The following is a 12768-nucleotide window of genomic DNA, read 5'->3' on the forward strand; positions in this document are numbered from 1 at the left end:
GTCGTCCTGGTTAAAGTGTGTAAGAAGCTACCTGGCCAGGAAATGGGCTGCATTGGTTTTGAACCTGCCTTGTTATTGGTACCATCTGTCTGTTCTCCTAAATACTGAGCCAGGCCCTTTGGTTTCTGTGAATTTCCAGATTCCTGCATATTTGCCTTAGTCTCTAGGATTTAGGCCTTTCTAGTTCCCATATCTTTGCTTGGTCTGGCCTGTCATGCTTTGTCCTGTGTGTTTTCAGATATGTGTGTGCTTGCCTGGTGTAATTCACTAAGTTTTCTCAAATGCTCAATCAGGTATGCCTTCTGACTTTTGATTCCCGGGACTGATCTCTGTCCTGGAGTACCAACTTTTTACCCTGGCCTCCATGTTATACTGTAACTCCCAGCACCGGCATTGAGAGCTGAATAAATCACTGATCTGACCCAGTACAGCATTTCTGATTTTCATAGCAGTAGTCGCAGAATGTAAAGGATGCTGTGCTTGACGTTTGAATCTCTGGGGTTAAACTCTGGCACTGCCAGAAACTCACTAAGTGTCTATGAGCAAATAGCTTAGCTTCTCTGAATTCAGTCTCTTCTTTTGTAAAATAGGGATAATTTTTGCTTCATTCACTTTTGTGAGGATAAAATGAGAAATAAGATATCATATGTTGCAAAAAAACCCTAACATGATAACTAGCACATGTCTGTTAAATCTGATATTTTCATACACAATTCTGTGTCATTAAGTAGTTTCTTTTTACAGGCAAGTACTTTGTTTTCAGAGCAAATACTAGCCCATAAGTAAAAAGTATCAGTGACAAAAGTTTCCTGCTTAAAAGTCAGAAAGACATTACCACACAAATTCATTTTAACAGTGATCCCATGTTTCCCAATTAATTTATCTTCAATTCTTATGTATTCTGATCACCAATTGCATTATGTCCCTTCTGAAAACAATTCATAGGACAACTTGTAAATTTCTTGCAGAGAAACTGGATATTCAGAACTGAACAAAAACATGACAGTGATCATAAGAACAAATATTTGTGTATTTGGTGGGGAAGCTTTTTGTTATCCAAGAAATCATTTGAACTTTTGTCCATTTATAAGATGTGATTTGCTTCTTATGTTCAATGTGCCATTCATTAAAACAGCAACATAACATAGCATTTTAATCTATATATTGTTGGTGAAGTCATGCTCTTGAAATACAACTTCATGTGATTACAATGATTGCTGTCACATTATCTAACCATAAAGAAGATGAGAAAGTAAATCAGCTCTTTTCGAGTACTTGGTGCATAGAGAGGTATTCAATATACAGCATTCTGTTCAAAGTTCAGGGAGGCAAATATCATTATTCCTGATTTACGGATGTGAAAACTGAAGCTCAGAGAAGTTGAGTAACCTATGTTTATACAGCTAGTTCAGAGTGTAGCTGAGATTCGAACTCATGTCTTCTTTATTCCAGTTCCATGTGTCCTTTTCACTACTTGAGGTAAACTGCTACTGTCTCCTGATGCCAGAATGGTAGGGAAGACCCCCTGTACTTGGAGCTGTTCAACGGTTAATCCGATTCGTGGCGGTGAACACATACAACTGAGTGTGAAAGGATAGGTTAGTAAGGGAACAGAGAACAGGCAAAGGCTGAATAGCTCACATTCGGAGGCATGTTGTATTCAGCTAATTCATAAACACTGCACATTGGACCTGCAGGTACGTAAAACTCAATGATTACAACCTCCCGTCTTCAAAAAAGGGAAGGTCAGTGTAGAGGAAGTATATCATATGTGGAATGAATCTGTAAGTCATTTTGGTGTCACGTCATTCCCGTTACTGTCTTACTAGGGGATGGCAGCAGTGTTTTTTACTCGATGTGTGCACGTGTGCAGTTGTTTTCACTGGGAAATAAATCAGCGATGCTATAGTCTTATGACCCTAAGAGAAGTGTATAGGTTTGTAATGCATCTATCACGCAGCCTACAGAGAACTTTGCCCAGGACAATTCAGCCATCAGTTTCATTCTTGTTGTTAACATATACGACATCCATAATGTTATAGTGTAGATCAGGTTTCGTATTTCAGCTCTTCCATTTTTGTTTAAGTGTCCATGATCAATTACTTAATGTCTCTGAATCTCAATTCCTTCTATGAAATAGGGCTAAGACTACCTTATAGATGTATAATAAAGAGGAAATGAGGAAAAATAGATGGACATATTCCCTTATATTCTGTTCAAATGTTACATGGAGATGAGTGAAAGCCAGTTCCATTGCTGTTCATGACAACACTCTTGTAGTAGCTTAAGTTCCACTAGCTCTGCACTGCTCATGGAAGCTATTATGTGTGTATGTGTGTGTTTTGTTTCCACATCTAGACTGCTTTGCTCTTGAGGACAGGGCAAGTGTCTAATAACATTTTTGTATCTCTAGGGCCTTTCATAAGTATTTAATACATGGCGGTTGCTCATAATGATTACAAAGTGTGTGCCTACAACAACAGTATTCAGATCGCCTTTCTTTGTTGTCCACATTCCATTCCATAAACCACCAAAGCTGATGCAGAGATGGAGCTCCTTTAGGCCTGCTCATTCATTCATTCATTCGTTCATTTATTTATTTATTTATTTATTTCCATAGCTCTTTGCAGTGACTATCCTAGAAAAGTTATATCGTTATATTTTGAAGGTATATTATTTTGAAGATAATTATTAAAATTTTAAACTATTTTTACTAGGTATTTTTTCTGCAATTAATGAAAGCTATAGGTGGGAGTGACTTTCATTATGTCATGTGGTTTGACTAATAGCCTTTTACTGCAAGAGTAGTTTATTGAAGACATTTTTTTCCAAAGATGGAAATTCCTATTTAAATAGCTAAAATTAAAGATTCTTAGTAAACACGGTATTTTAAAACTAGCTAACTAACAATTATCAAGTAGTAATTATGTGTCAGATTCTATACTAAGTCCTCTGTGCACATTAAATTATTTAATCCTGATAATACCTCTGTGAGGTAGAATATTGCTGTGATCCACATTTTACAGATAAAGAAACTAAGGCACAGAGAGGTTAAGTAACTTGCCCAAGCTCACACAGCTAACATGGGCAGAGATTCACACATAGGTGATCCAATTCCAGAATCTGCTCCTAGTTTCAAAATTATGCTGCCTCTTACTATACCTTGGTACTAGGTTTTTAAATGAAATGAACTCTGGCTGTCATTATCATTGATGCTGAAACATTATGCATTTATTCCAGTTCTTGGTCTCATTCATAGACCTTAATTAGGATTTTTCCTTTATAATTTGCTTTGCTTCTCTTAGCTGGGAATCCAAAACTTTGTTTTGTTTTGTTTTTCCCAACTTTGCATCAGAATCCATTGCAGGGATGTGGAATGTTCTCATCACAAGAAAAAACTGTGAATATGTGTGGTGACAGATGTTAACTGGGCTTAACTACGGTGATCACTTTGCAGTATATACAAATATCGAGTTATTATCTTGTACACCTGAAACTAATATAATGTTATGCTAATGATACCTCAATAAAAAAGTTTATTGCAGTTACCTTTCTTCATGGGCTGCCTAATTAAAATATTCCACTTTGACAGTTCCTATATTTTAAAGATATGTTTATAAATATACTTATATATTTATCCATCCACATTTTCTGATATTTTCTTGCTATTCTGCCTATGTGAAATTGAAGCTCACAGGTGTCTGTCTCATGGAGACTTGACATTGACGTGCAGTTAGATATGCAGTCAAAAGAGAGCAATTTTAAATTGTTTTCGTCAAGAGTATCTCTTTGCCTGTCTGCCAGTATAGGAATCTGTCTGCTGTGTTCAGTGTTATTTGGCATTTCTATACAATGTGTTAGCCTTTTATAGCCTTGGCTACATACTGCTTTAGAAACGCACTTGTCATATGAATTTAAAAACCAACAGATATGTATGCCTCCCAGACAAAAGATATTTTGAGGATACATGTAAAGCATTTTCATCATAACGTTTGAGTGAGTCCTTTGGTTTCCAGACACTAAAACATTAAACATGTCTGTTCAACTCCAGTTGCCTTTTATTGATCATTATGATGTTTTCAAAAATATTATTTAAAGGTAGCTAATATCTGATTTTAGGTTCCACATATAAGTGATATCATATGACATTTGTCTTTCTCTGTCTGACTTAACTTCACTTAGTATGATAATCTCTAGGTCCATCCGTGTTGCTGCAAATGGCATTATTTCATTCTTTTTTATGGGTGAGTAATAGTCCATTGTATACATATATACCACATCTTCTTGATCCACTCATCTGTTGATGGCCACTTAGGTTGCTTCCATGTCTTGGCTGTTCTAAATAGTGCTGCTATGAACACTGGGGTGCATGTATCTTTACGAATTATAGTTTTGTACAGATATATGCCCAGGAGTGGGATTGCTGGATCATGCTGTAGCTCTATTTTTCGTTGTTTAAGAAACCTCCAGACTGTTTTCCACAGTGGCTGCATCAATGTACATTCCCACCAACAGTGTAGGAGTGTTCCCTTTTCTCCACACCCTCTCCAGCCTTTGTTCTTTGTAGATTGTCTGATGATGCCCATTCTAACTGGTGGGAGGTGAGACCTCATTGTAGTTTTGATTTGCATTTCTCTAAGAATTAGTGATGTTGAGCATCTTTTCATGTGCTTCTTGGCCATCTGTATGTCTTCTTTGGAGAAATGTCTTCTGCCCATTTTTTGATAGGGTTGTTTGTTGTTTTTGTTACTGACTTGTATGAGCTGTTTGTATATTTTGAATATTAAGCCCTTGTCAGTCGCATCATTTGCAAATATTTTCTCCAATGGGGTTGACACTTTTATTATCCCTGTTTTACATATGAGGAAACTGAGGCGCAGAGAAGTGAAATAACATGCCCAAGTTCCCCCAATTTCGTAAGTGGCGAAACTGGAATTTGATCGAGTCACCCTGTGGTGAAGGATCCAAGACACCGAACTGCTTCTCCAAAACAGGAGAGTAAGAAGGATCTTCAGTCAATTTATAGCTGTAAACACTGATGAACAGCTGCTCAGCCTGTGCTTCCTCATATCTAGAGGAGAACAGTTTATATATATATATGTATACATATATATATGTGTATATATATATATATGTATGTATGTATTGAGACTGTATCAGAGAGAGAGCAGGGACCTCAAAGCAGACAGAGAAAGAGTGAAAAAAACAAGTTTGACTAAAAAGAGTAAAGGGGGAAATACCATTCAACACCATTTTCTGGAAACTAAACTCAAAGGACCATAATCCTCATTTTTAAGAAAGTATTGAAGCAGAGTTATAGGGAAATGTAGAAAGAAATTACTCCTTAGCTACACTTGTTCATATTTCAGTAAATGTTAAAACAATCTAGTTAACTCTGAAATGACTCAAGCTACTCATGTGTCTTTGAATATAGGGTACGAAGTCTGAAAATTTCTAACTCTGACCCTTGTAAACTATACACGACACAGAAGAAATTATATGTTTTGAGTATTTTTTCTCAGACCTAGACAACCTTAGGGTTTACATGGGAACAGATTTCATCTGCTCAAATAGAGAATGGACTGAGAGAGGGGAAGAGTTGCAAAAGGGGAACGGAAAAAAAACCAAAAACCAAACATAGAAAAAAAGCAGGTCTGTCGTTTCCTTGGGAAATCCTTTTACTGGGAAATAATTGTCTTTCTACCTATAGTCAAGAAGACAAGGTAATAGGCTAACGCCTCTCCACGTCTAGAAAGGAGAAACCAGAGACCACGCTGAGATTAAGAACAGGCTGATTTTGAGATAATCTCTGAGCAGACGCAGGTGGCCACAGTCTGGAATGAGGCAGTGGTCCAAGCGGGACCAGCAGCTCTCTAGGTGTTCCAGTGTCTCATCCCATCCTCTGAGTGCTGGCTGCTCTGGGTTTGGGGCCGCCTGTGCCATCATCTCTCTACTTCCTTTCTGGTGAGCTTCTATCTACTCCGTGACCTCAACCCATCTATGTATATATAGGCTAATATGTCCCATATGTATTTTTCCAAACCTGACATCCCCCCTGAGCTCCAGATTCATTTTTCTGGCTACCCGCATGACAGTTCCACTTGGGTATCTAATAGGCACCTCAGATTTTACATCACATGCCTTCCCAGCTCCTCGAGTCCCCCTGCAAATACGCCCAGCTTAATAAATAGCACGACCAGCAGCCAGGGTGTTCAGATCCAAACTTGAGCCTCGATTATTTTTGTCCTTTCCCATTCCTCACCTCTGGTCCATAAAGCAGATCCTGTAGACTCATCCAGTTCATCTGCAATTTGTCTGCATCTCTTCATTTCCTCTACCAACACGCAGTTCAAGCCACCATTGTCTCTCTGGGCCTGCTACAGTGAACTCTTAACTGGCCTTTCAGCTTCAACTCTCCTCATCCTCTACATTCTTCACAGCAGCCAGAGTCAGAGTAACGTGGCTTAACATTCAGAGAGCTTTATTCTACTTGATATTCAATATCACAAATTGACCTTCAGCCGGGACCTTATATTTTTGAGTCCTTCTTTTGAGGTAATTTGGGGTTTGGGGTACCATGTTACCTTAATGGAAGAAAGAGTACAGTAAAAAAAACCTACATTTGCATGTGTTGTAAGGGCAATATGCATGTCCAGCATGGTGACGAGGGAGTCACCCCTGTGTTTGTGTGCAGGGCAGCCTGAGGCTCAGTTACCATTATCACTGTTGCTCAGGGTGAGCTTGTCAAAGAGGGACCCTGCCAAGCTGGCTTCTGGGGTCTCCATCTTGCTTCCCAGAATCAACAGACACTAACATTTACATATTTTAGTAAACTCGAAGCTTTCAGGTAAAGTTTTAAGGACGTTTTATTTTAATCCCTGTCCCACCCCATTCCCTTCATTTTTCCTCCGGAAGCCACACTACTGTGATTTTTATACCGCGTTTTTATACTCCTGCTATTCGCAGGCACCCGCATTCAGCAGCGCCTCACCTCACCACCCCCCATATACCCACATTGTTTATAAGGGGAAGATGGATTTTGCACTTTCCGGCGCCCCATGGAATGCCTTCTCCCTCCCTCTGTGGAGATCCTGAGCGGCATGTGGGTGGGGCATGGGTGGGTGGAGAGCCTCCTGGATACCTGTTTTAAAAAGTGAGCGATTTGCACACAGGAACCAAGGAGAGACCTTTATTTCTTTAGGAACCAAATAACTTTATTGGAAGAAGTGGCAAAACTGGAAGAAAAAAACTTAAGTGAACTTCTAATGCCAGGGCACTATTGCCGTCTGCATGGCAGGCATGGAGACCAGCGCTCTGGTCACCCTGTGGCTCTGGGGAAGTCCAGTCCACGCTCAGTTCTTGTCACTGTCGCCCAGGGTGAGCTTGTCAAAGAGGGACCCTGCCAGGTCGACGTCCGGGGCCCCCATCATGCTCAGGGTGGTGACATGACCCTCCAGCTCGCTGATGAACGCCACCTGCTGGCTGAGGTAGTGAGTTGCCAGGAAGCGGTGCAGGTTGGGGTCCCTCTTGTCGATGGCCAGCTGGTGCAGGTGGCGCAGGCTGCGATTCACGAACTTCTCCAGGAACAAGGTGCACTTCATGGCCTTGAGGCCGCTCTTCCACTCGATACTGACTGGTCTCCTGATGTCTTGGAAGTGGATGCGGCTCCCGCGCTGGTTCTGCAGGCGCATCAGGCGCCGGGCCCAACCGCTGTGCTGGAGGGAGCGGCGCACGAAGAACCAGCTGAAGTGCTTCAAGGCCACGTCGTAGCGGTCGAGGTAAACGGCCGTGGTCAGGCACATTAAGGAGGCGTGGAACTCCAGGTTGAAATGGCTGTTGATGGCGGCCTCGCAGTCGGGGTGGTAGCTCTGGCGCACCTGCGAGGGCGGCGCGGGCAGCGTGGCGGACGGCAAGGGCATCGTGGCGGGCGTGAAGGCCAAGGTGAAGGTGAAGCCGCGGGGCCTGCGGTAGCTGCCTCGGAGCGAAGAGCGCGGCCGCTCTGGGGTGGACCGGAAATGGCGTTCGTTATGGGAGTCAGGCGGTGGGCTCGCGGTCCCGTTACCGGAAGAGGTCGCGTGGCGTTGGCGGGGCAGGAACGCTGCACTCACGTTCCATCACAGCCTGGGTGAGGCAGGGTGACTTTGACCTGCGCACCTGGTATCTATTACGTTTTTAACGTTGCAAAAATATTTCGGTTTCCAAGGGCTTTCTCTTGTTCTCCAGTTGCGCCCTCTTCTAGCACGCTGTTCTCATTTTATAAACCCATTGTCTTCCTTAAAATTCTGAGAATATGAATTTGTAAGTTTTGGTAATGTTCTCTTCCGTTTCCTGTATTATAGTTGTTTTCTTCTCCAGAAATAGTTCTGTTTGTTCATCATGATCTTCTCTTTCACTTTCCTCAAGTATCTGGCAACCATTTGTCCATTCGTATTTGGGAGTAAAGGAGTCATGTGATCAGCCAAGGTAACTGGCATGGATCTGATCTACAGTTGGGACGCCATTTCACTAACAGTCTTCTGCTGTGAATGGAGGGGCTCAGTGTGTCAGTTAGGGAGTCTTTTCTATTTGGGGTACATGGTGTGGAGCTTGTAGGTAAGATAGGGACCATCCCAAGTGCCCAAAGCTTGGCATTTTCTGACATTAGAAGACTTTTGTGTATCTCTTCTGTAATAGATCGTGTCGTTCTCTTTTGTTTCTTCCTCTTCTGCTGAGCGGGTCTGCGGTTATCTCAAACCTGTTGTCATATGGGTTCCCTTCCTGAGCCTTTGAATGACACAAGGAGACTGTCACCCCATCGCCTGCAGCACCACTGTGCACTGGATCTTGGTAAGAACAAAAAATAAAAATGTACTGTCTTAGGCCAGCAAGACTTGGGATATTTGTGACAGCAGTGAGCCTACCCTGACTAGTTACCCAAGGGAAGTTCTGGCTGACTACGGGTTATAAGCCATTGTAAGCTTATAGCATTTCCTCTTGGTGGAAATGCAGTTGCAAAAGTTAAAAAGTCTAGATAGAGCCGAATCATCATGCTCTTCTTTCTTTTGCTAAATTCATCAATAATATGTATCAGTCCTGCTCCCTTTTTCCCTCATGGAGAGTGGAATGAAAAATCCCTCAAAGACCCATGAAGCACAAGGAGTAAGTTTTTCCGTTTCCCTCAGTGCTGGGGAAGAAACCCAGGCTGGTCCTCAGGTGGCCGGCCTTAAGCCGACAACAGGAGGCGTAAGGGGTGGGAGTGGGACTGGCTGACCCCTGAACCAGTCAGCTGTGGTGAGGGAGATGTGGGTCACGTAGGAACGGGGGACGGCCCCGGAACCACATAACCGGAGGATGTGTTTGTGTGGGGCAGCTCCCCCGAAGAGGAGGATACTGGTCCAGAGCTGGCAGCGGAGCTAGGGAGATGGTCCAGGGATTGTACCAGTTAGCCTTCCCGATTGGAGTGTGAGGGCTGGAGGCTGGAGGGAGTCCCAGACCTGTGTGTGTCCTCTCCACCACACAGCACGCCGGGCGCTGAGCACCTCATTCCCTGAGCAGTTCTTCGCCTTTGGAAAAGAGTAGAGAGAGAGAAAGGAGCAACAACAGTGGGCTCAGAAAGGCCTGGAACAACGAGTTCGAGCCATCTGTGGGGGTGGAAAATGGCTTCAGCTCCCAAATGCAGCCTCGGGAGGCCCTGGGGCAGCGCTCTCCACGAAGGGCAGGGTTCGGGAGCCTGGCCGCAGTGAGCACCGGCGAACCAAGGGGACCAGGGCGCCATTCCCAGGGAAAGATTTGATGAGTCCTCACCAGACCCGGTGATTCCCTGCCTTCTCACTAATCCTCGTGATTCTGTGAGGGAGGATTGTTTTTATCATCTCCCACACGAGGAAACTGAAGTCTGCGATATAAACTTCTTGAGCAAGATGATGTGGAACCTGGAGTAAAGTCAGATCTGACTCTCAGCTACACCCCTGGTGACCTCAGTCAATAAAATGGGGTATACACAGGACACTGTCATGTGGTTTCTTGAGGCCTCTCCCAGGTTTCCATAATGAGAGAACAAAGAGGTGCAGACAAACAGCTGTTCTGCTTCTGTAGCCGCTCAGTTACCCGCCTGCCCCCCTTCTCGGCACAGTCCTAACCTTCAGCAAGGCCAGGTTTCCCGTACGCGGCCATACAGGACAGTCTCTTCTTGCTCAGCGTCTACTAGGAAAGAAGTTTAAGTAAATTTTTGAAAATTTGTGGAGGACCACAGTTTGAGATGGAACAAAACTTTTCCTCAGCAGGCCGCCAAGCCCCTGACCATGGCTGGACGAGGGCGTTGAAGTTGGGCATCACTCCTGTCATGTGCCTCCTGGCCAACGCCTTCAGCTGGGTTGTTCTTGATTTACATTCTGCTGGTCTAATTGATAGGTGACATCTCCTCTGAAGTTTGTGATCTCTCATCCTCTTTCAATGGGGGTAATCAATATTTCATCCTAGGGTTAGAACAGAGACTTGGCCTGCCTTTCCACGTAGACTAAAATCAGTTTTCTAGAGAATTATTTAGCACCTCTCTCCCAAACTCCTGTCCCTTGGTCGATTCTCCAAATAACCATTGACACGTGTGTATGCTTCTTCCCAACCAGACTGTACTTGGTGATGTCTTGTGAAGATCACCACCCGTCTCCCTCTCTCCACAGTTTGATGCACGTAAATCCCCCCAAATTGCTTACAGGTTCTGTGTACCTGTTTGGTGTAAGTAAACCACACTTCTCAAATGTGGACGGTAAATCTTCACACCTGAGTTTTTAATCTGGGGTAGGGGTGGGGCTGACATGTCCGAAAACCACCCATGTTCTGCACTTAGTGGCCAGCAATGGACTCAGACCCATTTCTTGGAGAAACGAGTGCAAAGAGCGATGAGGATCATCCCTGGTCCTCCGTGCATTCCTCACCGTTACTTTATGATTGAGCACGTGTTGTTCAAAAATCCAGTACCTCAGTTGTACTTCTTCATGCAGAAGGAGTTCAAATGATTCCTCTGTCACGTGTGGCCAGAGACTGTGACTCTCTTGTGGAGAGTTGTAGTCTAGGTGTGGTCCTGTGGTTACTGACTGCTATCAAAGGATCCATTTGACCCAAGGAGGGGTGAGGAAGAACCCCTCCAGGAGGAAGGTAAACAACAGAAGTCTTGGGGGTGGGCTCAGCCTCTCAGTAGTGATGCTATCGTCCAGAAATGCCTGGGGCACTCACCTGGGCCATACTGCTTGAGGCAGCCCTCACAGACATTTCCCCTTTGGGAGCCAGTATTGTGATTAGACCCGCCCTCCCCCCCACCCCCCACCCCCCACCCCCCACCCCCGCCACCTTGCGGTTCTTATTATGATTGCAAGACACACTTCAGTAACAGCCATCAGAGAACTTCGAAGAAAAAACATGATTTATTACTCACAGGTCCTGGAGGACACATGGCATGCGTGGAGGCACGCAGCGAGGTCATGGGTAGAAAGAGTACGTGTGCAGGCCTGGGCTTCTTTGACTGGGGTCTAGCACGGGATGCCTAGGGGTTCACAGGTTCAGACTTTATTGGTGAATTTAAAACATGAGCGGGAATTACAATGCCAGAAGGGAAAAACAAGTGGTCAGGTGGTCAGTTCCCTCAGTCGACCAGAGATCTCCGAAACAAAGGAGGCTTCTGGGGCGGGGCCGCCTGGCTCTTCCTCTAGTCCTGTAGCCGGCAGTGTGTTTATTCAAGATAGCTGTCTTTGATGTGGGTGCCTAGGCAATGCGAAGCTTCAGGTCAGGCACTTGCATTACAATAAAAAAAAATAAAAAGAAATACTAACTCAGCTGCTTACAGTAGAATCCCCCCTGTGATGCTGAAGCATCTGAGTTAGTGGTGAGGACGTTAACACCCTTCAGTCGCTTGTAGGCGGGGAGCTGTCTGGTTTGGAGCGCACATTGTGGCCTGCTTCCGTGGGGAAATATGATACAGCGCTGTCCTGCTGTCGGCGGGGGACAAACTCACAGTCTGGCGAGCCTCTTGGTATAGGGTAGGGTCAGCCAGCAAGGACCTAGCAAGTTCTGCAAAATCATATCATAGTAGGTCATCCCCCAATGCCATCGGGGCACTGCGTTTACTCCACTGTTTCTGGAAAGTCTTAGTCTCCATGGCAGCGTTCCGCAATATAAACTGGGAAGTCGGGCCATCTGGGTGAGCAGCTAGGTCTCCAGCTGGTGCCACGGCCCTGGGGTGTCATCTCTGGTATAGGACGCATAGGCATCTCCAGTGGCGAGCTCTTGGGCTGGGGCGGTATTGTCTGGAATGGTATCCTCTCCAGCAGTGAGTCTGTCTCACTCAGGGGTGAGGTCCTCTGGAGTGGTGGCCACCCAGGGGCGGGTGCATCCTCCCATGTGGCTGTGCAGTTGGGGTATTGATCATGGGCTGGGCATAGGCTAGCCTGATATAACTTAGAGGCTTCCCCGAGGACCGAGCTGCACGTCTGGTGCCTGCTGCTAGTGGAACAAATGGTTAAGAGCTCTCTGGGGTCATCAAGGGCACCTCTAGCAACAGAGTGGGATGCTGTCCTTTCCTTCCCGGAGGAGCTCATCCAAGCACATAAAGATTCTGGGCACATTTATATCCCAGGCTACGGGAGATCTTATGGGTGCTCCTTAGGCATTCCTGGGCTCAAGCCGTGAGGGCAATCAGTGGACAAATCCTGGGAGCACAGTCCCTGTACCCAGGTGGGTTTTATGTACGAGCAATCATAGGGCCAGTTAGCTTGTAGCAGTGTTTGATGTTGAAAT

The 12768-nt window shown here is 44.8% G+C and overlaps 1 protein-coding gene across 1 annotated transcript; it reads right to left on the reverse strand.

Moving 5' to 3' along the window:
* Nucleotides 1–7352: 7352 nt before the first annotated feature.
* LOC309840016 (ferritin heavy chain-like) lies at nt 7353–11220 on the reverse strand (the record flags this gene model as incomplete). The annotated part of the gene is made up of 3 exons (XM_082682027.1): nt 7353–7999; nt 9251–9392; nt 11212–11220. The coding sequence occupies 3 exons, from the start codon at nt 11218–11220 to the stop codon at nt 7353–7355; spliced, it is 798 nt and encodes a 265-aa protein (XP_082538153.1).
* Between the last annotated feature and the right edge of the window lie 1548 nt (nt 11221–12768).

The sequence above is a fragment of the Grampus griseus genome (assembly GCF_964374135.1).
Source record: "Grampus griseus genome assembly, chromosome: X".
NCBI lineage: Eukaryota > Metazoa > Chordata > Mammalia > Artiodactyla > Delphinidae > Grampus > Grampus griseus.